This window comes from Loxodonta africana, chromosome 3 (genome assembly GCF_030014295.1).
Source record: "Loxodonta africana isolate mLoxAfr1 chromosome 3, mLoxAfr1.hap2, whole genome shotgun sequence".
Classification (NCBI taxonomy): Eukaryota; Metazoa; Chordata; class Mammalia; order Proboscidea; family Elephantidae; genus Loxodonta; species Loxodonta africana.
In genome coordinates, this window is record NC_087344.1 from 2,191,618 (window position 1) to 2,216,122 (window position 24,505).

The following is a 24,505-nucleotide window of genomic DNA, read 5'->3' on the forward strand; positions in this document are numbered from 1 at the left end:
AGGTATAGCCTTAACCTCTGGCGTTTCAAAGGGTGGAGCCATGGCCTCTGGCGTTTGTAAGGGTGTCGCCATTCAGATGGACTAGGAGAATGGTGCACCTAAATCTGAGGGAGCAGAGTTGCTGTCCCAGTGGGCCTGGAAGGTGGAGCTGAAGTCCAGGGCTGAGGGGCCTCCACTCAGAGACTGGAGAGTGTGCCCAATACTTAGAGTCTGGAGGGCAGGGCTATTGTGTAAATGGTCTCAGAGAAGAGAGGATTATTTTGAAGCCTTGAGGGCTAATGTAATGTGTTCTCCTGACTTGCTTGTTGCCTGTTACGCCTTCTTTCCCTCCAATTTCTCCCATTTGTAATGGAAAAATCTAATTTGTGCCTGCTTGTTGCATCATTGTACCTTTGGAAGCAGATAACTTGTATTCTAGATTTCATAGATGAGGAAGAATTTTTGGATTTTATACTTGGTGCTGATTTAAGACTTTTGCTATGATACGATGAGATGAATGTGTTTTATATGTAGCAAGGACATGAATTTTTGGGGGCCAAAGAATGGGTTGAATTGTGTCCCCCAAAATATGTGTATCAATTTGGCTAGACTATGATTCTGCATATTGTGTGATTGTCCACCTTTTTGCCATCTGACGTAATTTTCCTGTGTGTTGTAAATCCTTTCAGTGTGATGTTCATGAGATGGATTAGCGGCAGTTATGTTGATGAGATCTACAAGATTAGATGGTGTCTTAAGCAAATCTCTTTTGAGATATAAAAGAGAGAAGTAAGCAGAGACACAGGGGACCTCATAACACCAAGAAAGTAGCACCAAGAGCAGAGTGCATCTTTTGTACCTGGGGTCCCTGTGCCTGAGAATCTCCTAGTCCAGGGGAAGACTGGTGACAAGGACCTTCTTCCAGAGCCGACAGATAGAGAAAGCTTTCCCCTGGAGCTGGTACCCTGAATTTGGACTTCTAGCCTATTTGACTGTGAGAAAATCATTTCTCTTTGTTTAAAGCCATCCACTTATGGTATTTCTGTTAGAGCAGCACTAGATAACCAAGACACCGTGTGCCTTTGGTTTTCTTTATTCTCCCTTGCACCAGGTGGGGTGAAGCCAGTGGAGTATCTTAGATGGCAATTCACAAGCTTTTAAGACTCCAGACACTACTCACCAAAGTAGAATGCAGAACATTTTCTTTATAAACTAGGTTATGCCAGTTGAGCTAGATGTTCCCTGAGACCATGATCCCCGCAGCCCTCAGCGCAATAATTTGGCCCTTCAGGGAGTTTGGATGGCTCTGTGGAACTTCCATGACCTTGCCTTGGACAAGTTGTGCTGGCTCCCCCAGTATTGTGTACTGTCTTACCCTTCACCAAAGTTGCCACTTATCTATTGTCTCTTTAGTGTTTTCCTCTCCCCACTCTTCCCCTTGCTCGTAACCATCAAAGATTGCTTTTTGTGTATAAATCTTTTCATGAGTTTTTATAGTAGTGATTTTATATAATATTTATCCTTTTGTGATTGACTTATTTCACTCAGCATGATGCCTTCCGGATTCGTCCATGTTTTAAGATGCTTCACAGATTCATGATTGTATTTTATCATTGCATAGTATTCCATCGTGTGTATGAACCATACTTTGTTTATCCATTCATACGTTGACGGGCAACTAGGTCGTTTCCATTTATTTGCTATTGTAAACAGTGCTGTAGTGAACATGGGTGTGCATGTGTCTATTCATATGACAGCTCTTATTTCTCTAGGATATATCCCTAGGAGCGGGATTGCTGGATCATATGGCATTTCTGTTTCTAGCTTTTTAAGGAAGCACCATATCGTTTTCCAAAATGGTTGTACCGTTTTGCATTCCCACCAACAGTGCATAAGAGTTCTAATTTCCATGCAGTCTCTCCAACATTTGTTATTTTCTGTTTCTTTTTTGTTTTATTCATGCCAGTAGCGTTGATACCTTACTGTGGTTTTGATTTGAATTTCTCTAATGGCTAGTGATTGTGAGCATTTCCTCATATGTCTGTTAACCACTGGAATGTCTTCTTTGGCAAAGTATCCATTCATGTCCTTTGCCCATTTTTAACTGGGTTACTTGTCTTTTTGTTGCAGAGGTGTTGGATTTTCCTGTAGATTTTAGAGACTGGACCTTTATTGAATTTGTCATAGCCAAAAATTTTTTCCTAGTCTGTACGTTCTCTTTTTACTCTTTTGATGAGCATAAATGTTTAATTTTTAGAAGATTCCAGTTATTTCACTTATCTTCTGGTGTTTGTGTGTTATTGGTTATGGTTTGTATCCTGTTAATGCCATGTAGTAGGACCTCTAGCATTCACCGTATTTTTTCTTCTTTGATCTCTGTAGTGTTTGGTTTTATGTTTAGGTCTTTGATCCATTTTGAATTAGTTTTTTCTGTAATGTGTGAGGTGTGGGTCCTGCTTCATTTTTTTGCAGGTGGACATCTGGTTTTGCTAGTATCATTTGTTAAAAAGACTGTCTTTTCCCCATTTGATGGACTTTGAGATTAGGTGACCATAGGTGAATGGATTTACATCTGGGGTCTTGATTCTGTTCCATTGATCACCGTGCCTGTCATTGTATCAGTACCAGGCTGTTTTCACCACAACAGCTGTACAGTAGGTTCTGAGGTCAGGTAGTGTGAGTTGTCCGACTTTATTTTTGTTCTTCAGTGGTGCTTGACTTACTCCCTTTCCATGTAAGGTCAGTGATTAGTTTTTCTGTCTTTTTGAAGAATGATGTTGGTATTTGAATTGGGATTGCATTGTATTTATAGATTGCTTTGGGTAGAATTGACATTTCACAATATGAAGCCTCCCTATCCATGAGCGTGGCATGTTTTTCCATTTACATAGGGTTTTTGTTTTTTGTTTTTTTTTTTTTGGTTTCTTGCAGTAGCGTTTTGCAGTTTTCTTTGTATAGGTCTTTTACGTACCTGTTTAGATTTATTCCTATTTATTTTTTTTTTAGGGGCTATTGTAAATGGTATTGTTTTCCTGATTTCCTTTTCGTAGTTCCCTTTATTGGTGTATAGGAATCCAACAGATTTTTGTATGTTTATCTTGTGTCATGATACTCTGCTGAATCTTTCTATCAGGTCCCATAGTTTTTTCATGGAGTCTTTTGTGTTTTCTATGTATAGTATAATATCATCTGCAAATAGGGACAATTCTACGTCTTCATGACCAATTTGGATGCCCTTTCTTTCTTTTTTTTGCCTTATTGCTTTACTAGGACTTCCAGCACAATGGTAAATAGGAATGGTGATAAAAGGCATCCTTGTCTTGTCTCTGTTCTCAAGGGAAAAGTTTTCAGCTTCTCTCCATGAGGAATGATGTTGGCTGTTGGTTTTATATAGATGCCCTTTATTATGTTGAGAAATTTCCCTTCTCTACCTATTTTATTGAAAGTTTTTGTCAGGAGTGGGTGTTGGATTTTGTTGAATGCCTTTTCTGTGTTGATTGAGATGATCATGTGATTCTTTTATTTATGTGGTGGATTACCAAAACCCAAAACCAAACCTGCTGCCGTCGAGTCGATTCCAACTCATAGCGACCCTACAGGACAGAGTAGAACTGCCTCATAGAGTTTCCAAGGAGCGCCTGGCAGATTCAAACTGCTGACCTGTTGGTTAGCAGCCGTAGCACTTAACCACTACGCAACCAGGGTTTCCTGTGGTGGATTACGTTGATTGATTTTCTAATGTTGAGCCATCCTTGCATACCTGCTATGAATCCCACTTAGTCATGGTGTATTTTTTGATATGATGCTGAATTCTATTGGCTAGAATTTTATTGAGAATTTTTGCATCTGTACTTATGAGAGACATTGGTCTGTAATTTTCTCTTTTTTTTGTGGTGTCTTTGCCTGGTTTTGGTACCAGGGTTATACTGGCTTCATAGAAGGAATTCAGAAGTTTCCCTTCCATTTCTGTGTTCTGAAATACTTTAAGTAGTACTGGTGTAAGCTCTTCTCTGAATGTTTGGTAGAATTTTCCAGGGAAGCCATCTAGGCCAGGGCTTTGTTTTGTTGGGATTTTTTTTTTTTTTTTTACCTTTTAAATCTCTTCTCTTGTTATGGGTCTGTTCAGATTTTCAACTTCAGTTTGTGTTAGTTCGTGTGTTTATAGAAATTTGTCCGTTTCTTCTAGGTTTTCAAATTTGTGGGAGTATAGTTTTTCATGATAATCTGTTGTGACCCTTTTTATTTCAATTGGGTCTGTTATAATGTCCTCCATTTCATTTCTTATTTGAGTTATTTGCGTCCTCTCCTCTTTTTCTTTTGTCAATTTGGCTAATGGTTTGTTGATTTTGTTGATCCTTTCAGAAAGCCAACTTTTGGTTTTGTTGATTCTTCCTATTGTTTTTCTACTCTCTATTTATTTCTGCTCTGATCTTTATTATTCTGGTGACTGTGGGCTTCTTTTGCTGTTTTGTGTCTATACATGTTGTGTAGCTAATGTTTTGATTTTGTCCTTTTTCTAATGTGTGCATCTATTGCTGTAAATTGACCTCTGAGCATGGCCTTTGCTGTGTCCCAAAGGCTTTGGTATGATGTGTTTTCATTCTCATTTGATTCTAGGAATTTTTTGATTCCAGCTTTGATTTCTTGTATTATCCAGTGGTTTTAAAGCAGGGCGTTACTCAGTTTCCCTGTATTTGATTTTTTTTTTTTTCCTTGCTCTTCCTGTAGTTAATTTCTACTTTGACAGCATTGTGATCAGAGAAAATACTTTGTATTATTTCAGTGTTTTGAATTTTGTTGAGGGTTGCTTTGTGGCCTAAGATGTGGTGTATTCTGGAGAATGTTACATGTGTATTGGAAAAGAATGTGTAGGTTGCTGCTGTTGTGTGGATGTTCTGTATATGCCTATAAGATCAAGCTGGCTGATTGTGGCCTTTAGATATTCTGTATCTTTGTTGAGTTACTTTCTAGATGTCCTATCCTTTACTGAGAGTGGTGTTTTGAAGCCTCCTACTATCGATGGCACTGGGGACTATTATTGTGGAGCTATCAGTTTCTCTTTTCAGTGCTGTTAAGAGTTTGTTTTATGTATTTTAGAGCCCTGTTATTGGGTGCATAGAAATTACTACGGTTATGTCTTCATGGTGGATTGTCCCTTTAATCATTATATAAAGCCCTTCTTTGTTTTAAAGTCTGTTTTATTCGAGATTAGTGTTGCCACTCCTCTTTTTTTTAATTCTGCTCTAAGTGAAAGTTTACAAATCAAGTCCGTCTGTCATACAAAAATTTATGTACACCTTGCTATGTACTCCTAGTTGCTCTCCCCCTAATGAGACAGCACACTCCTCTCCACCCTCTATTTCCATGTCCATTCAGCCAGCTTCTGTCCCCCTCTGTCTTCTCGTCTCCCCTCCAGACAGGAGCTACCCACATAGTCTCATGTGTCTACTTGAGCCAAGAAGCTCACTCCTCACCAGTATCATTTTCTATCTTCTAGTCCAGTCCAACCCCTGTCTGAAGAGTTGGCTTTGGGAATGGTTCCAGTCTTGGGCCAACAGAATGTCTGGGGACCATGACCACCGGGGTCCTTCCAGTCTCAGTCAGGCAATTAAGTCTGGTCTTTTTATGAGAATTTGAGGTCTGCATCCCACTGCTCTCCTGCTCCCTAAGGGGTTCTCTGTCGTGTTGTTCGTCAGGGCAGTCATCGGTTGTAGCTGGGAACCATCTCATTCTTCTGGTCTCAGGCTGATGTAGTCTCTGATTTATTTGGCCCTTTCTGTCTCTTGTGCTCATAATTACCTTGTGTCTTTGGTCTTCTTCATTCTCATTTGCTCCAGGTGGGATGAGACCAATTGATGCATCTTAGATGGCCACTTGCTAGCATTTCAGACCCCAGACGCCACACTCCAAAGTGGGATGCAGAATGTTTTCTTAATAGATTTTTATGCCATTTGACTCAGATGTCCCCTGAAACCATGATCCCCAGACCCCTCCCCTGCTACTCTGGCCTCAAAATGCTTGGTTTATTCAGGAACTTCTTTGCTTTTGGTTTAGTCCAGTTGTGCTGACCTCTCCTGTATTGATTGTTGTCTTTCCCTTTACCTAAAACAGTTCTTGTCTACTGTCTAATTAGCGAATACTGCTTTCCCTCCCTTCCTCCCCACTCTCGTAACTATCAAAGAATATTTTTTCTATGTTTAAATTATTTCTTGAGTTCTTTTAATAGTGGTCTTATACAATATTTGTCCTTTTGCAACTGACTACTTTCACTCAGCATAACGCCTTCCAGACTCTTCCATGTTATGAAATGTTTCACGCGTTCATCATTGTTCTTTATCGATGCGTAGTATTCCATTGTGTGAATGTATCATAATTTATTTATCCATTCATCTGTTGACGGGCCCTTTGGTTGCTTCCATCTTTTTGCTATTGTAAACAGTGCTGCAGCGAACATGGGTGTGCATATATCTGTTCGTGTAAAGGCTTTTATTTCTCCAGGATATATTTCAAGGAGTAGAACTTCTGGATCGCATGGTGGTTCTATTTCTAGCTTTCTAAGGAAGCACCAAAACGGTTTCCAAATGTCTATGCCATGTGGTAGCATTGTCCCTATTTTTTCTTCCCTGATCCTTATTGTTTCAGATTTTATATTTAGGTCTTTGATCCGTTTTGAGTTAGTTTTTGTGCGTGTTATGAGGTATGGGTCTTGTTTCTTTTTTTTTTGCACGTGGATATCCAGTTATGCCAGCAGCATTTGTTAAACAGACTGTCTTTTCCCCATTTAACAGACTTTGGGGGTTTGTCAAATACCAGCTGCCCGTAGGTAGATGAATTTACGTCTGGATTCTCAATTCCGTTCCAGTGGTCTATGTATTTGTTGTTGTACCAGTACCAGGCTGTTTTGACTACTGTGACGGTATAATACATTCTAAAATCAGATAGTGTGAGGCCTCCCACTTTGTTCTTTTTCAGTAATGCTTAACTTATCTGCGGCCTCTTTCCGTTTCATATGAAGTTGGTGATTTGTTTCTCCATCTCATTAAACAATGTCATTGGAATTTTTATCAGAATTGCATTGTATCTATAGATTGCTTTTGGTAGTATAGAGCTCCTGCTTTTTTTTGGTAGCTGTTTGCTTGATATAAATTTTTTCCATCCTTTGTAATAAATCTATGTGTTTCTAAGGTGTGTCTCTTTTAGACAGCGTGTTGATGCATCCTGTTTTATAATCCATTCAGTTTGTCTCTTCATGGGTGTATTTAAGCCCTTTCCATTCAGTGTGATTGTTGATAGGTGTGTTTATTGCTGTATTTTGTAGGGCCTTTTTTTTTTTCGTGATGCTGACATTTTATTTGTACCTGTTTTCTGTGTTGAATTCCTTTTGTTTGTGGAATTTTTTTTTTTCCGTTTATTTCATCTTTGTAGATTTTGTGTTTACTAAGACTGGATATTTTTCTTATGTTTTTTGATGAGTAGGTTTGTTAACTCTCTTTGTGGTTACCTGGAAATTTACCCAAATTTTCTTAAGTTTAAACCAGTCTTATATTGCTCAAAAGTTCATTGACTTCCTCTCCTTATGCAAGTTCTATACCTATGTCATTTATACCCTCTTTTGTTGTTCTGAGGAAATCCTGGTGGCGTAGTGGTTAAGTGCTATGGCTGCTAACCAAAGGGTCGGCAGTTCGAATCCGCCAAGAGCTCCTTGGAAACTCTATGGGGGAGTTCTACTCCGTCCTATAGGGTCGCTATGAGTCGGAATCGACTTGATGGCACTGGGTTTGGTTTTTTTTTGTTTTTGGTTTTTATGGTTCTCATGTTGTCATTTACGGATAGACGTCCAAGTAGTTTCCAAGTAGTGGCTGGTGGATTTCCAACTGCCGACTCTTTGGTTAACAGCCAAATGCTTAACCACCATGTTACCAGGGCTCCATTCTGTTCTGTCCTGTAGGGTCACTATGAGTTGGAAATCGACTCCGCAGCAATTTTTTTTTTTAACGACTAATGCAGGAGCTCTGGTAGTGCAGCGTTAAAGTGTTCGGCTGTTAACCGAAGGGTCAGTGGTCGAGCCCACCAGCTGCTCAGCAGGAGAAAGTTGTGGTGGTCCTCTTCCACAAAGATTATGTCCCTGGAAACCCTGTGGCCCAGCTCTACTCTGACCTACGGGGCTACTGTAAGTCAGAATCAACTTGACAGCAGTGCATCTGGTTTACTGACTGACTAATGGTATTGAGCATCTTTTCATGTATTTATTGACCATGTGTAGGTCTTGTTTTTGCAAGTTTTTTGCCCATTTTTAAAATTGTTTGTATGTTGTTGAGTGGTAGGAGTTCTTTATATATCTTGGATACATATCAAATCTTAAGAGGCATATGATTCCCAAATGTAGTAACACCTTCCAGAAGCCAGAACCTGTGTAAGGGCGGAAACCTGTAAGAGAAGGAAAATGCAAATATTTTCCACTAAAACAAGTGTTAGAAAAGTGGTAAGGCTGCACCCTGTCAAAGGTGGAAAACTTATGAGACCCGAAAAACAAGGCAATCCCAGCAGCTTCTGGCTCTCACAGGTTTTACTGTATTTCCTCCCTTTCTGTAGGTTGTCTCTTCACTTTGTTGATGATGTCCTTTGGTTCACAAGGTTTTTAACTTATCTGTTTCATCTTTTACTGCTTGTGTTTTTGGTATCATATCTCCAGAGTACATTATTGCATACTAGTGTGTGGAGAAAATAAATGTTCTTATTTTTTAGAATTATGAAAATATCACGTCAGAAAGTTAAAAAATATATACAGTAAAAACGATTATTAAACACCACTTGTAATCTCAACATCAGTAGAAAAATATGGTGTCTTTTATTTTCCCCTTTCCTTCCCTAGAGATTGATATTCTAAAAGTGTTCCTTTTTTGAACTGGAGTTCCCTTTTGGAGACGTGACTGGTAATGTAGTCACTTCATGTGAAATTCAAACCTTCATTCAAAACTACTGAATTTTCCTAGTTCATTTTCTAAGAATATTGACTTACATTTCCTAAAGTCCTGATCCATGCCAGAGCTGTGCTCTTCCTTTCCTTTAGCTTGAAGCTTCAGAAGTGGGAATGGAGCCTGCTTCAGAGGCCACATTTGGATTCTTCGTGGCCCGGAGGAGACAACCTAGGGGTTGAGACAGGGGCTCTTGGTTATCAGTGGACTCTGACACAAGACCCTTCTCATAGTCCACCTGGGCCAATAGGGACTGTGTGGCTCTGACACCTAACATGTCCAAGACAGAGCTTTTAAAATCTCACCTGAACAAATCTACTTCACACCTGATTTTCCCAGCCAGTAAGCGGCATAAGCATCCATTCACTGGTTTAGCAGAAATAGTCCAAGTTGCTCAGTGAGACAGCTGCCTTATGAAAGCTGTTTCTGAACTTTCTTCTATTTTTCTCATGTCTCAAGAAGCTATAATCTCCTACCAGTGAGACATATTTAAACAATGTGAACCAAGTACGCTATCAATCACATATAGAATAAGATCCACATATTTTATACTGGCCAACAGGATTCATGTTCAGACTTCTGTATAGCTCTCTGACCTAAATATTAAGTCCTGTTAGATAAGCTCTTGACACATTTTTTAAAAACTTTTTAAAGATGTCAAGATTTTCCCTGCCTCTCGGCCTTTTGCACCGGCTGTTTTTTCTGATTAGAGGAAAACTTTTTAACTATAGGAATTCGATAATTCTTATAACTCAGATCTCACTTCAAATGTCATCTCCTCTGAAAGTGCCCCTCCTGCCCCCTCAGTTACTCCCACTCATTTCTGTGTTTAAATATCATTTTGGGTTTCAGAATGAGATAAATCTAATTTAAGTTGATAATAACCTTTTTCATGTAAATACAAAGAAATTGAGCTGAGTATTACCTTTGTTTGTACCAGTTCTGTTTCTGTGTGCAACAGGCTTCCAGCAGACAAAAAGCTGTGGAGCTCTGCATTGTCCTGACGGCAGCTTTCAAACCGTCTCTGCCGCACTGCTTACTTAGAGTTCTGGCAAGTCCACTAGAGCTGTGATGTCCACTAGCCAGATGTAGCTATTTTGGTTAAAATTAATTAATACCAAAGGAAAAATTTCAGTTCCTTAGTTGCACTAGTCATATGTTCTGTGCTAAATACCCACATGGGGCCAGTGGCTGCCCTACTGGACTGTGCAGAAACAGATCACGTCTGTCTTCACAGAAGGTTCCTTGGATAGTGCTGCTCAAGTGTGTATAGAACGGGTGATATTCTGCGTGTATATACTCTTGATAACGTCATAGGCCAGAAAGAACAAGAAAACAAAATACAGTGTCTACCCATAGATTTATAGTCTAGCATGGGAGACAGTTTTAAATAAATAGTGAAAAACCAGGAATATCTAATGCCTGTAATAAAAGGATCTAACCCGAGAATCCTTTTATTACGGACTTCAGATGTCCTTGGTTTTATTTACTAAAAGACCTAACCCAAGAGTCCTCAGCCTGTCTGTCAGTTTGTTGTACTGTGGGGCCTTGTGTGTTGCTGTGATGCTGGAGGGTATGCCACTGGTATTCAAATACCAGTAGGGTCACCCGTGACAGACAGGTTTCAGCTGAACTTCCAGACTAAGACAGATTAGGAAGAAGGACTCGACGGTCTACTTCTAAAAAGGATTAGCCAATGAAAACCAAATGAATAGCAGCGGGACATTGTCTGATATAGTGCCGGAAGATGAGCCCCTCAGGTTGGTAGGCACCCAAAATACAGTCTGGGAAGAGCTGCTTCCTCAGAGTTAACCTTGGTGACATGGATGGAGTCAAGCTTTCGTAACATTCATTTGCTGATGTGGCATGACTCAGAATGAGAAGAAACAGCTACAAACATCCATTAATAATTGAAACCCGGAATGTACGAAGTGTGAATTTAGGAGAATCTGAAATCATCAAAAATGAAATGGAACGCATAAAGATCAATATCCTAAGCATTAGTGAGCTGAAATGGACTGGCATTGGTCGTTTTGAATCAGACAGTCATATGGTCTACTATGCCGGGAATGACAACTTGAAGAGGAATGGTGTTGAATTCATCGTCATAAAGAACATTTCCAGATCTATCCTGAAGTACAACGCTGTCAGTGATAGGATAATATCCATACGCCTACAAGGAAGACCAGTTGATACGACTATTATTCAAATTTACACACCAGGCACTAAAGCCAAAGATGAAGAAATTGAAGATTTTTACCAACTTCTGCAGTCTGAAATTGATTGAACATCCAGTCAGGATGCGCTGATAATTACTGGTGATTGGAATGTAAAAGTTGGAAACAAAGAAGAAGGATCGGTAGTTGGAAAATATGAGCTTGGTGATAGAAATGATGCCGGAGATCGCATGATAGAGTTTTGCAAGACCAACGACTTCCTCGCAGATACCTTTTTTCACCACCATAAATGGCAACTATACACATGGACGTCGCCTGATGAAATGCACAGGAATCAAATCGACTTTGTTGTTAGGTGCCGTTGAGTCAGTTCCAACTCATAGCGACCCTATGTACAACAGAATGAATTACTGCCCCGTTCTGCATCATCATTAATTGTTGCTATGCTTGAGCCCATTGTTGCAGCCACTGTGTCAGTCCATCTCATTGAGGGTCTTCATCTCTTTCACTGACCTTCTACTTTACCAAGCATGATGTCTTTCTCCAGGGACTGATCCCTCCTGATAATATGTCCAGAGTATGTGACATGTAATCTTGCCATCCTTGCTTCTGAGGAGCATTCTGGTTGTACTTCCTCCAAGAGAGATTTGTTCATTCTGATGGCAGTCCATGGTATAGTCAGCATTCTTCGCCAATACCACAATTCAAAGGCATCAGTTCTTTGGTCTTCCATATTCACTGTCCATCTTTGGCGTGCATATGAGGCAATTGAAAACACCATGGCTTGGGTGTGGCGCACCTTAGTCCCCAAAGTAACATCTTTCCTTTTTTCAAATTGACAGCATCTGTGGAAAGAGAAAATGGAAAAGCTCGATATCATCAGTCAGAACGAGGCCAGGGGCTAACTGCAGATCAGACCATCAATTACTCATGAAAGTTCAAGTTGAAACTGAAGAAAATTAGAGCAAGTCCACAAGAGCCAAAGTATGACCTTGACTATATCCCACCTTAATTTAGACACCATGTCAAGAATAGATTTGACACATTGAACACTAATGATCAAAAACCAGACAAGTTGTGGAATGACATTAGGGATATCATACATGGAGAAAGCAAGAGATCATTGAAAAGACAGGGAGAAAGAACAGACTTAAATGGATGTCAGAAGAGACTCTGAAACTTGCTCTTGAATGTTGAGTAGCTAAAACAAAAGGAAAAATGATAAAGTAAAATTGCTGAACAGAAGATTTCAAAGGGCGACTTGAGAAGACAAAGTATTATCATGACAAGTGCGAAGACCTGGAGATGGAAAACCAAAAGAGAAGATCACTCTCAGCATTTCTCAAGCTGAAAAAACTGAAGAAAAAATTGCACGACTCGGGTTGCAGTACCGAAGGATTCTACAGAGAAAATATTAAATGGGGCAGGAAGCATCAAAAGAAGATGGAAGGAATACACAGAGTCCCTATACCAAAAAGAATTAGTCGACGTTCAACCATTTCAGGAGATACCATAGGCTCTGGAACCAGTGGTACTGAAAGAAAAAGTCCAAGCTGCACTGAGGCATTGACGAAAGACAAGGCTCCGGAAATTGAAGAAATACCAACTAAGGTGTTTCAACGAACGGGTGTAGCGCTGGAAGTGTTCAGTCATCTATGCCAAGAAATTTGAAAGACAACCGACTGGAAGAGATCTATATTTATGCCTGATCCCAAGAAAGGTGATCCAACTAAATGCGGAAATTATCAAACAATGTCATTAATATCACATGCAAGCAAAATTTTGCTGAAGATGATTCAAAAGAGGCTGTAGCAGTATACCAACAGGGAACTGCCAGAAATTCAAGCTAGATTTGGAAGAGAACATGGAACCAGGGATATCATTGCTGATGTCAGATGGATCCTGGCTGAAAGCAGAGAATACCAGAAAAGTGCTTACCTGTGTTTCATTGACTATGCTAAGGCGTTCGACTGTGTGGATAATAACAAATGATGGATAACACTGAGGAGAATGGGAATTCAGAACACTTAATCTGTGGGCGTGAGAAATCTGTATATAGATCAAGAGGCAGTCATTTGAACAAAACAAGGGGCTACTACCTGGTTGAAAGTCAGGAGAGGTGTACATCAGAGTTACATCCTTTCACCATACCTATTCAATCTGTATGCTGAGCAAATAGGCCAAGAAGATGGAATATAGGAAGAAAAATGGGGCATCAGGATTGAAGGAAGACTCGTTAAGAACCTGCATTATGAAGATGACACAAGTGAGGAGGACTTGAAGCACTTACTGATGAAGATCAAAGACCACAGCCTTCCGTGTGGATTAAACCTCAGCATGAAGAAAACAAAAATCCTCACAACTGGACCAATGAGCAACATCACGATAAACAGAGAAAAGATTGAGGTTGTCAAGGATTTCATTTTACTTGGATCCACAGTCAACACCCATGGAAACAGCAGTCAAGAAGTCAAAAGACACATTGCATTGGCCAAATTGGCTGCAAAAGACCTCTTCCAAGCGTTGAAGAGCAAAGATGTCACCTTGAGGACTAAGGTGCGCCTGACCCAAGCCATGGTATTTTCCATCACCTCCTGTGCATGTAAAAGCTGGAGAACGGTTAAGGAAGACCGAAGAATTGACACCTTTGAATAGTGGTGTTAGCGAAGAATATTGAATATGCTGTGGACTGCCAAAAGAACAAACAAGTCTGTCCTACATACTTTGCACATGTCGGGAGGGATTATTCCCTGGAGAAGGACGTCATGCTTGGTAAAGTAGAGGGTCCGTGAAAAAGAGGAAGACCCTCAACGAGATGGACTGACACGGTGGCTGCAACAATGGGCTCAAGCATAGCAACAGTTGTGAGGACGGTGCGGGACTGGGCAGTTTTACGTTCTGTTGTGCATAGGGTTGTTATGAGCCAGAACTGAGTCAACGGCACCTCACAACAACGACAAGTCGAATGGCTGGTCAGACTGCTTGAAAAGGAAAACTGAAGATTCTGAACATTAGTTTTTTTTAGCTACGTACATGGTAGTGTAGGGCTGTTAGCATGTGGTGTGGGTGGCGGTGGAAAGAGTATCTTATTTGGGAAAAATCAGGGTGTAAATCCCTGAGACAGCGGAGTGCCCAGTATCATCCAGTCCTTGAAAGCGATGGCCAAAGCAGAGAAAACAAAGTGTGCGTAGAGAGACACGTTTTGTGAGTCAGAGTGGAGGAAGCAATGACAGCAGGACATTTAGAACCATGCTGACCGCTCTGGGCACTTTGAAGGCCAGTGGACAGCCAGTGACGAGCATTAAGCAGTCCTAGAACCACCCTGACCACTCGGGGGACTTTGAAGACCAGTGGACAGTGATGGGTGTCAGGCAGTCCCTGTGCTGCTAATAGACTTTGGAAATGCCAACCATGATTGAAGGACCTCACACAGGAACTTGTTATGAATGAGTTAAGGAAGGCTGTGAGGAGGCCTAGACATGGGGATTGTTTGTGGATCAGGAAGATAACGCAGTGATACCATGTAGACGTAGATGGTTCAAAGGGCATCCCTTGGTAGGATGCTCAAGCCTTGAGTTACAGGCTACAGATCAGCGAACGCTTCTCGTACTTGAATGTCAGTGTGGATTATCCAGGGATCTTGTTAAAATGCGGATTTTTATTCAGCCATTCTGGGGTGGGCCTTGAGATCCTACACACTAAACAAGCTCCTGGCTTATGGTGGAAATAATAAGTCTAGAAATGAGGATGTGAATTAAAATTAGAGAGTACTATTAGAGAAAATGGAAACCCTGGTGGGGTAGTGGTTAAGTGCAACGGCTGCTAACCAGAAGGTTGGCAGTTCAGATCCACCAGGCACTCCTTCGAAACTCTGTGGGGCAGTTCTACTCTGTCCTGTAGGGTCGCTGTGAGTCGGAATCGACTCACGGCAGTGGGTTTGGTTCTGGTTTTTTGTTTATTAGAGAAAATAATAAAAGGAAGAATAATGCTTAAAGGGGGAGATGCTGGTGTTAAGATCATACAACAGAGAGAACATCTAGATGAGACCAAGGAAGTGAAGAGTAGGAGTCAGCTTGGAGGGGAAGCAGGGTGGAAAGAAATGGGAACCCGGGTGGGAGATGGCTCCTTAGGGAAAATTTAGTCATTTTTAGATTTATTTGTTGATCGATTTGTTATAAAGCTGTAAGACAATGTGTTCAGGAATCCTCCCAGATGTCTCAAAACCTTGGGGACTGGTGGTGGTATGGTTTGAGAACAAAGGAGAAAAAAAAGGGGGGGGGGTGGGGGGAGAAAGGAATGTTAATTGCAAAAGTACCAATTAAAAATGAATCAACCATGATGAGTTCATTGAAAAAACTTGAAAAATATGTTCTCCCTGAAAATTCATCCATGTTAATGTCAAATAACAGTACATGTATTGAACCTACAACATCAACATTGGACCCCTGACTCCCTGGAGGAAATCAGGTTCACGTTTTGCAGCCTGACCAGGCCTGGTTGCTCCTCCTGCTCTGGGAGAAGTAAGTTCCACCGTCTGTGATCTCGTTGCAGAAAACGGAGGCCCGTGGAGCTGCCTGAAGAACGCAGGTATGTGCTCTGGAGGCTGCAGCCGGTTCTGCCTTCAGTGCAGTAGGGTGGAGCATTGCCCTGAGCCGGGGCGGAAGCCAAAGACCTGTCACTCCCTGCTTCCTCAACACTGTTTCCTCCCTGTCCTTCTTCCATTTCAGGTCTCAGGTGTGGTGCAGGGAGAACTAGTCTAGTCCAGGCAGCTGGTGCCTAGGACGACCCTCTTGCAAATCCAGAAATCACAAGTCAGGATTTCAACAGCTCTGACTGATGTGTGGACCAAACATTACTCATCTTCTTCCAAAGAGCCCAGTGCTCTGCTTCCACTCCCGTCCTTCTTCCTGAAGTCGCTTGTTCCCTGGGCTTAGAGACAACATTCCCTTAGACTTCCGGAAGCTGGAGAAGGAAATGGTGAGTTCTACAGAACCAGCCAAACCAAACCCAGTGCCGTCGAGTTGATTCCGACTCATAGTGACCCTATAGAATAGAGTAGAACTGCCCCATAGAGTTTCCAAGGAGCACCTGGCAGATTCGAGCTGCCGACCGTTTGGTTAGCAGCCATAGCATTTAACCATTATGCCACCAGGATTTCCCAGTTCTACAGAGAACTGGGTTATTCTCTCCATACGTAGGTGAAGCTTGAAATGAATTGTTAGGCGACCAGCTGTGTGCTGCGGTACTGTGGTTCCTCAGTGAAGAAAAAAGGTGGCAGAGGCCAAGGGACTGAGGCCTAGGAGGCATCCTAAGGCCCTGCTCCACTGTCACTGGGCCATTCCTCTGTGCATGTATGACTTCTCATGATTTGGTTGCCTGGGGTCACCTTCCTTATGTGACTCTCAGAGCTGGCACCATGGGGCATTAAATCCCTGCCATGGGCCTTGGTGCTCTATGTTGAATGGGAGAGTCTCCTGACCAGAACCTGAAGACGAAGCAGCTCTAGCTGTGAAGGTGAGTCCCTGGCCTCCAGAGCCATCCTTGTCCCGTCTTTCCTAACAGTTTTCTTGACCCAGCCCACCCCCCCGCCCCCAAGCACTGGAGCATTTCCTGTGCAGTTCTAAAACTACAGCTCCTCCCTCACACTGTGTTTTGGGTTAGAAAACGAAGAAAAGAGTTTGTAGGTGAAGGCTCTGTTAATGGCGTCCTGGGAGGTGTTGGTGCTCTCCGGATGTCACCAAAGATATGAAGCTGGGGACAGTGAGTCCAGCTGGATCCTACATGGCAGCTCCAGACCGTTTCCCCCACACCCCCAGTGGTTTTGCCTTGAGGCTTTCAGGTGTGTAGAAAGCGTGAATCCCCAGTTTAGGTCCTTGTCCTTCCACCTATGCCTAGAAAAAAAAAAAAAATGCCTAGAGCTGGTATTTATTCCCTGTAATTTTTGACTGTTCTCCGTAGTCTTGAATTAGAATCTAAAAGTGTGCTTTTTGGCTAGAGAAGCTCAAAGTATGAGATGCGTGTATTTAAGTTTTTGGGTTTACGGTTTCCCCTGAAAGAAAATTTCTAGATGATTTGGTGTTTCTACTGAGTATTTTTCAGTTTAATGGATATAAACTCAAACTAAGAGAAATGCCTATTTTAATTGATATAAAGTTACTTTAAAGCTTACTTAAACATTGAGAAGATTCTTAAAGACTCTTACATTTAGCAAGTCATGCCAAAATCCCTGATGTGTTAAATATTGTAGCTATTTTAGAAACATTCTCCTTGGTGAGATAAAATGGGTGTACAGACTCTGATCTCCCTGGTCTCTTTGTGGAGAAAGAGACCTCTAATTTATATTTCTATGATTTGCACAAGTGTGTTAGACCGTTTAATAACGGCTGGGTTCTTAATGATTAAATTTTAAATGGTTTTATTATTACAAGCGTGAATTCCTGCTAAAAAAACTTAATATCTTATCTGAGTTATGTGTAGAAGTATAATATGTTGTTGTTAGGAGCCATCAAGTTGGTTTCAACTCATACCAACTCTATGTACAATAGAAAAAACATTGCCCGGTCCTGTGCCATCCTCACAATCGTTGTTACACTTGAGCGCATTGTTGCAGCCACTGTGTCAGTCCATCTCATTGAGGGTCTACCTCTTTTTTGCTGATCCCCTGTTTTACCAAGCATGAAGCCCTTCTCCATGGACTGGTTGCTGCATCCATTTGTTGAAACACCTCAATTGGTATTCCGTGAATTCCTGGAGCCTTGCTTTTCACCAGTGCCTTCAGTGCAGCTCAGTTCTCTTCCTTCAGTACCATCTATTCCTGATCATATGCTACCTCCTGAAATGGTTGAATGTCAACCAATTCTTTTTGGTACAGTGACTGTGTATTTCTTCCATCTTCTTTTAATGCTTCCTGCATCATTTAATATTTTCCCCATAAAATCCTTCAATATTGCAACTCAAGACATGTCATGGATCGAATTATGTCCTCCAAAAAATGTGTGTGTCAATTTGGCCGGGCCATGATTCCCAGTATTGTGTGGTTGTCCTCTATTTTGTGATTGTAAGTTTATGTTAAAGAGGATTAGGGTGGGATTATAACACCCTTATTAAGGTCACATCCCTGATCCGATGTAAAGGGAGTTCCCTTGGGGTGTGGCCTGCACCACCTTTTATCCACAAGAGATAAACGGAAGCAAGCAGAGAGTTGGGGACCTCATACCACCAACAAAGCAGTGCCAGGAGCAGAGCATGTCCTTCGGACCCAGGGTCCCTGTGTAGAGAAGCTCCTAGTCCGAGGGAAGATTGCTGAGAAAACTGAGAGAGAAAAAAAACCTTCCCCTGGAGCTGACACCCTGAGTTTGGACTTTAAGCGTACTTTACTGTGAAGAAATAAATTTCTCTTGCTTAAAACCATCCACTTGTGGTATTTCTGTTATAGCAGCACTAGATGACTAAGACAGAATTTGGTACCGAGAGTGGGGTGTTGCTCTAACAGATACCTAAAATGTGGAAGTGGTTTTGAAACTGTGAGCGGATAGAAGACTCAGAAAGAAGCGAGAAGAACTGTTAATACTGAAGAAGGTGCAGGTAGTGTGAAAGAGCAACAGAGGACCGACAGCAGCAGTTAAGTGGCAGCAGCAGAACCAGGACACCAGTGCCAGACAGCGCTGGAGCCGACCCACAGAGTGGGAGAGCCAAGTGCCTGTGTGCAGGAGGCTTTCTGGTAGGGTGGGGTACCTCTGGGCCCTTATTGGTGGAGCTAGGCTTGCTGACCCACAGATCAAGACAGCTGAGTGCCTGTGCGCTGGGGCTTCCTGGAGGAGGGTGCCTCCAGGCACTTATCGTTGGAGCTACAGAGCCTTGGAACACTTGCCCCAGCAGGGCAAATGCAGACATGAGGCCCGAGGAGCCAAGGGGCCAAGAAACCAGGAAACAGAAGCTGAAGACACAAGGAATACAAGACGGTGAGCTGCCTCAGCCTCAAAAGGTGTGGCCATGACCTCAGAGGTTTCAAAGGGAGGAGCCATGGCCTCTGGTGTTTCTAAGGGTGGAGTTGCCATTTAGATGGACTTGGAGAATGTTGTGCCTAAAGCTGAGGGAGCAGAGTTGCTGAGCCAGTGGGCCAGGAAGGCGGAGCAGAAGCCCAGGGCCGAAGGGCCTGCATTCAGAATCTGAACAGTGTAGTCAATACCCAGAGTCTGGAGGGCCGGGCCATTGTGTAAATAGTCTCAGAGTACAGGGGAGTATTTTCAAAGCCTTGAGGGCTAATGTAATGAATTCTGCTGGCTTGCGGTTATTCCTTCTTTTCCTCCAACTTCTCGTATGTGTAATGGAAATGTCTGGCCTTTGCCTGTTCTACCATTGCACCTTTGGAAGCAGATAACTCATATTCTAGATTTCACAGAAGAAGAGGGATTTTTGGATTTTGGATTTGGAGTTAAGACTTTTGCAGTGATATGCTATGGTGAATATGTTTTGCATGTTGAAAGGATGTGATTTTTGGGGACCCAAAGGGTGGAATGTCATGGATTGAATTACATACCCCCAAAAATGTGTGTATCAATTTGTCAGGGCCATGATTCCTAGTATTGTGTGCTTGTCCTCCATTTTGTGATTGTAATTTTATGTTAAAGAGGATTAGGGTGGGATTGTAACACCCTTACTAAGGTCACATCCCTGATCCAATATAAAGGGAGTTTCCCTGCTGTATGGCCTGTACCACCTTTTATCTAACAAGAGATGAAACGTACGCAAGCAGAGAGTCAGGGGGCCTCATACCACTAAGAAAGCATGCCGGGAGCTGAGCGCTTCCTTTGGACCCAGGATTCCTGCATGGAGAAGCTCCTAGTGCAGGGGAAAATTGATGAAAACGCCTTCCCCTGGAACTGACACCCTGAATTTGGACTTTTAGCCTACTTTACTGTGAAGAAATAAATTTCTCTTTGTTAAAGCCATCCACTTGTATTTCTGTTATAGCAGCACTGGATGACTAAGACAAGGTGTCATGGATTGAATTACGTCCACCCAAAAATCTGTATCAACTTGGTTAGGCCATGTGTGGTTGTCCTCCATTTTGTGATTGTAATTTTATGTTAAGAGATTACCCTGGGATTGTAACACCACCCTAAGGTCCCCTCCCTGATCCAAGGTAAAGGGAGTTTCCGTGGGTGCGGCCTGCACCACCTGCTGTCTTTCAGAGATAAAATGAAAGGGAAGCAAGCAGAAAGTTGGGGACCTCATACCACCAAAAAAGCAGCACCAGGAGCAGAGCGTGTCGTTTGAACCCAGGGTACCTGTGCCCGAGAAGCTCCTCGACCATGGGAAGATTGCGGACAAGGATCTTCCTCCAGGTCTGACAGAGAGAGAAAGCCTCCCCCTGGAGTTGACGCCTTGAATTTGGAATTTTAGTCTACTTAAATTTCTCTTTGTTAAAGCCATCCACTTGTGGTATTTCTTTTATGGCAGCACTAGATGACTAAAACACAAGGCGTGAATTTTCTTTTCAGGTCTTTCAGCTTGGGAAATGCTGAGCGTGTTCTTCCCTTTTGGTTTTCTAACTCCAGGTCTTTGCACATGGCATTATAATACTTTGTCTTCTCGAGCTACCCTTTGAAATCTTTTGTTCAAGTCTTCTGCTTCATCATTTTTTCCTTTCTCTTTAGCTACTTAATATTCAAGAGCAAGTTTCAGAGTCTCTTCTGACATCCATTTTGGTCTTTTCTGTTTTTCTTGTCCTTTTGATGACCTCTTACTTTTTTTGTGTATGATTTCTTTGATGTCATTCCACAACTCGGCTGGTCTTTGGTTAGTGTTCAGCGCATCATATCTGTTCTTGATATGGTCTGTAAATTCAGGTGGGATGTACTCAAGGCTGTACTTTGGCTCTGGTCGACTTGTTCTAATTTTCTTTAGGTTCACCTTGGACTTGCATATGAGCAATTGATGGTCTGTTCAGCACTTGGCCCCTGGCCTTGTTGTTACTGGTGATATTGAGCTTTTCTGTTGTCTCTTTCCACAGATGTAGTCAATTTAAGTTGTCATTCCCAGTTTAAGCTGTCATTCCCAGCATAGTAGACCACATTTTTGTCTGATTTAAAATGGCCAATACAAGTCCATTTCAGCTCACTAATGCCTAGAATATTGATCTTTATGCATTCCATTTCATTTTTGACAATTCCGAAGTTTCCTAGATTCATACTTCTTACATTCCACTTTCCTGTTATTAATGGATGTTTGCAGCTGCTTATTCTCATTTTGAGTCGTGCCACATCAGCAAGTGAAGAAGTACACTACCGGGTCTTTCTTCCTAGTCTTAGTGTGGAATCTTCAATTAAACCTGTCTGCCATGGGTGACCCTGCTGTTATTTGAATACCAGTGGTATAGCTTTCAGCATGACAGAAACATGCAATCCCCCATGGTATGACAAATTGACAGATGTGTCTACTATTCTGGGAATGACAACTTGAAGAGGAATGGCATTGCATTCATCTTCAAAAAGAACATTTCAAAATCTATCCTGAAGTACAACGCTGTCAGTGATAATGTTCATATGCCTACAAGGGAGATAACTTATTTCAACTATTATTCAAATTTATGCACCAACCATTGAGTCCAAAGATGAAGATATTGAAGATTTTTACAAATTCCTGCATTCTGAAATTGATCAAACATGCAATCAAGATGTATTGATTATTACTGGTGATTGGAATGTGAAAGTGAAAACAAAGAAGAATCAGTAGTTGGCAAATATGGCCTTGGTGATAGAAATGATGCTGGAGATCGAGTGATAGAATTTTGCGTTATCAATGACGTCTTCATTTCAAATTCTTTTTTTCAGCAACATAAACAGCAACTATAGATGTGGACCTCACCAGATGAAATACACACAGGAGTCAAATTGATTATATCTGTGAAAAGAGGTGATGGAAAAGCTCAATAGCATCAGTCATTACAAGGCCAGGGACTGACTGCGGAATAGACTGTCAATTGCCCATATGCAAATTTAAGTTGAAGCTGAAAAAAATCAGAACAAGTCCACGAGAGCCAAAGTACAACCTTGCATATATCCCACCTGAATTTAGGGACCATCTCAAGAATAGATTTGACATATTGAATGCTAATGACCGAAGACCAGCCGAGTTGTGGAATGACATCAAGAACATCATATGTGAAGAAAGGAGGAGATCATTAAAAAGACAGGAAAGAAAGAAAAGACTGAAATGAATGTCAGAAGAAACTGTGAAACTTGCTCTTGAATGTTGTGTAGCTAAAGCAAATGCAAGAAATGATGAAGTAAAAGAGCTGAACAGAAGATTTCAAAGGGCGCCTTCAGAAGACAAAGTATTTTAGTGACATTTGTGAAGACTTGGAGACAGAAACCAAAAGGAAAGATTACTCTCAGCATTTCTCAGGCTGAAAGAACTGAAGAGAAAGTTCAAGCTCAAGTTGCAATATTGAAGGATTCAGTGGGCAAAACACTGAATGACGCAGGACACATCATAAGAGCACAGAAGGAATGCATAGAGTCACCTTACCAAAAAGAATTGGTTGACATTCTACCATTTCATGAGATAGCATATAATCAAGAATTGATGGTACTAAAGGAAGAGTTCAAGCTGCACTAGAGACATTGGCAGAAAACAAGGCTCCAGGAATTGACAGAATACCAGTTGAGGTGTTCCAACAAATGGATACAGTTCTGGAAGTGCACACTCGTCTATCCCAAGAAATCTGGAAGACAGGTACCTGGACACCCGACTGGAAGATATTAATATTTACACCCATTCCAAAGGAAGATGATCCAACAATGCGAAAATTATCAGCAATGTCATTATTAACATGTGCTAATAAATTTTGCTGAAGATTATTCGAAAATGGCTCAGCAGTGTACAGACAGGGAACTGCCAGAAATTCAAGCCAGATTCAGTTGTGGAGTCCAGATTCATCCATGTTTTGAGATGTTTCGCAGATTCATCATTGACAGATACATGAAGAAATGCTCATTATTATTAGCCATTAGAGAAATGCAGATCAAAACTACAATGAGATACCATCTCACCCCAACAAGGCTGGCAATCATCCAAAAAACACTAAATAATAAATGTTGGAGAGAGGTTGTAGAGAGACTGGAACACTTACACACTGCTGGTGGGAATGTAAAATGGTACAACTACTTTGGAAATCGATTTGGTGCTTCCTTAAAAAGCTAGAAATAGTAGTACCATATGATCCAGTGACCACACTCCTTGAAATATATCCTAAAGAAAGAAGAGCCATCACACGAATAGATATATGTGCACCCATATTCATAGCAGCACTGTTCACAATACCAACAAGATGGAAACAACTAGGTGCCCATCAACGGACAAATGGATAAACAAGTTATGGTATATTCACACAATGGAGCACCACACAACGATAAAGAACAATGATGAAGCTGCAAAACATCTAACATGGATGACTGTGGAAGGCATTATGCTGAGTGAAATTAGTCACAAAAGGACAAATGTTGTAGAGACCACTATTATAAGAACTCAAGAAAAATTTTAAACACAGAAGAAAACATTCTTTTGTGGTTACCGCAGGGAGGGAGAGGGGTATTCACTAGATAGTAGATAAGAATTATCTCAGGTGAAGGAAAGGACAACAGACAATACAGAGGAAGTCGGCACAACTGGACTAAACCAAAAGCTAAGAAGTTTCCTGAATACAGCGAAACACTTCGAGCGACAGAGTAGCAGGGGCAGGGGTCTGGGGACCATGGTTTCAGGAGACATCTAGGTCAATTGCCATAACAAAGTTTATTAAGAAAATGTTCTGCATCCCATTTTGGTGCATGGCGACTGGGTCCTTAAAAGCTAGCAAGTGGTCATCTAATATACATCAATTGGTCCAACCCACCTGGAGCAAAGGAGAATTAAGAAAACCAAAGACATGAGGAAATTATTAGCCCAAGAGACAGAAAGGGCCACATAAACCAGCGACTCCATCAGCCTGAAACCAAAAGAACTAGATGGTACCTGGCTACCACCAATGACTGCCCTGACTGGGAACACGACAGAGAGGCCCTGATGGAGCAGGAGAAAATTGGGGTGCAGAACTCAAATTCTAGTAAAAAGACCAGACTTAATTATCTGACTGAAACTGCAGGAACCATGGAAGACATGGCCCCTGGACTCTCTGTTAGCCCACAACTGAAACCATTCCCATAGCCAACTCCTCAGACAAAGATTAGACTGGATTATAAGACAAAAAAAATGATACTTGTGAAGAGAGTACTTCTTAGCTCAAGTAGATACCTGACACTAAGTGGGCAGCTCCTGTCTGGAGGTTAGATGCGAAGGCAGAAAGGGACAGGAGCTGGTTGAATGTACATG

The 24,505-nt window shown here is 41.6% G+C and overlaps 1 protein-coding gene across 10 annotated transcripts in view; it reads left to right on the forward strand.

The window, feature by feature from the left end:
• The window catches only part of LOC100661960 (zinc finger protein 883-like), a 42,986-nt gene that overhangs the window by 6,426 nt on the left and 12,055 nt on the right, over window positions 1-24,505 (forward strand). For 8 of the 10 annotated variants that reach the window (XR_010321155.1, XR_010321154.1, XR_010321153.1 and 5 more), the window contains exons 2-3: window positions 11,974-15,718; window positions 15,859-16,108. Coding sequence is in view for 4 of the 10 variants with exons in the window: in XM_064280152.1 (XP_064136222.1) it covers window positions 16,106-16,108 (3 nt within the window). In the remaining 6 variants the exon portion in view is untranslated. The remainder of the gene's footprint in view (window positions 1-11,973; window positions 15,719-15,858; window positions 16,109-24,505) is intronic. The other 2 variants (XM_064280158.1, XM_064280154.1) reach the window with 1 other exon arrangement.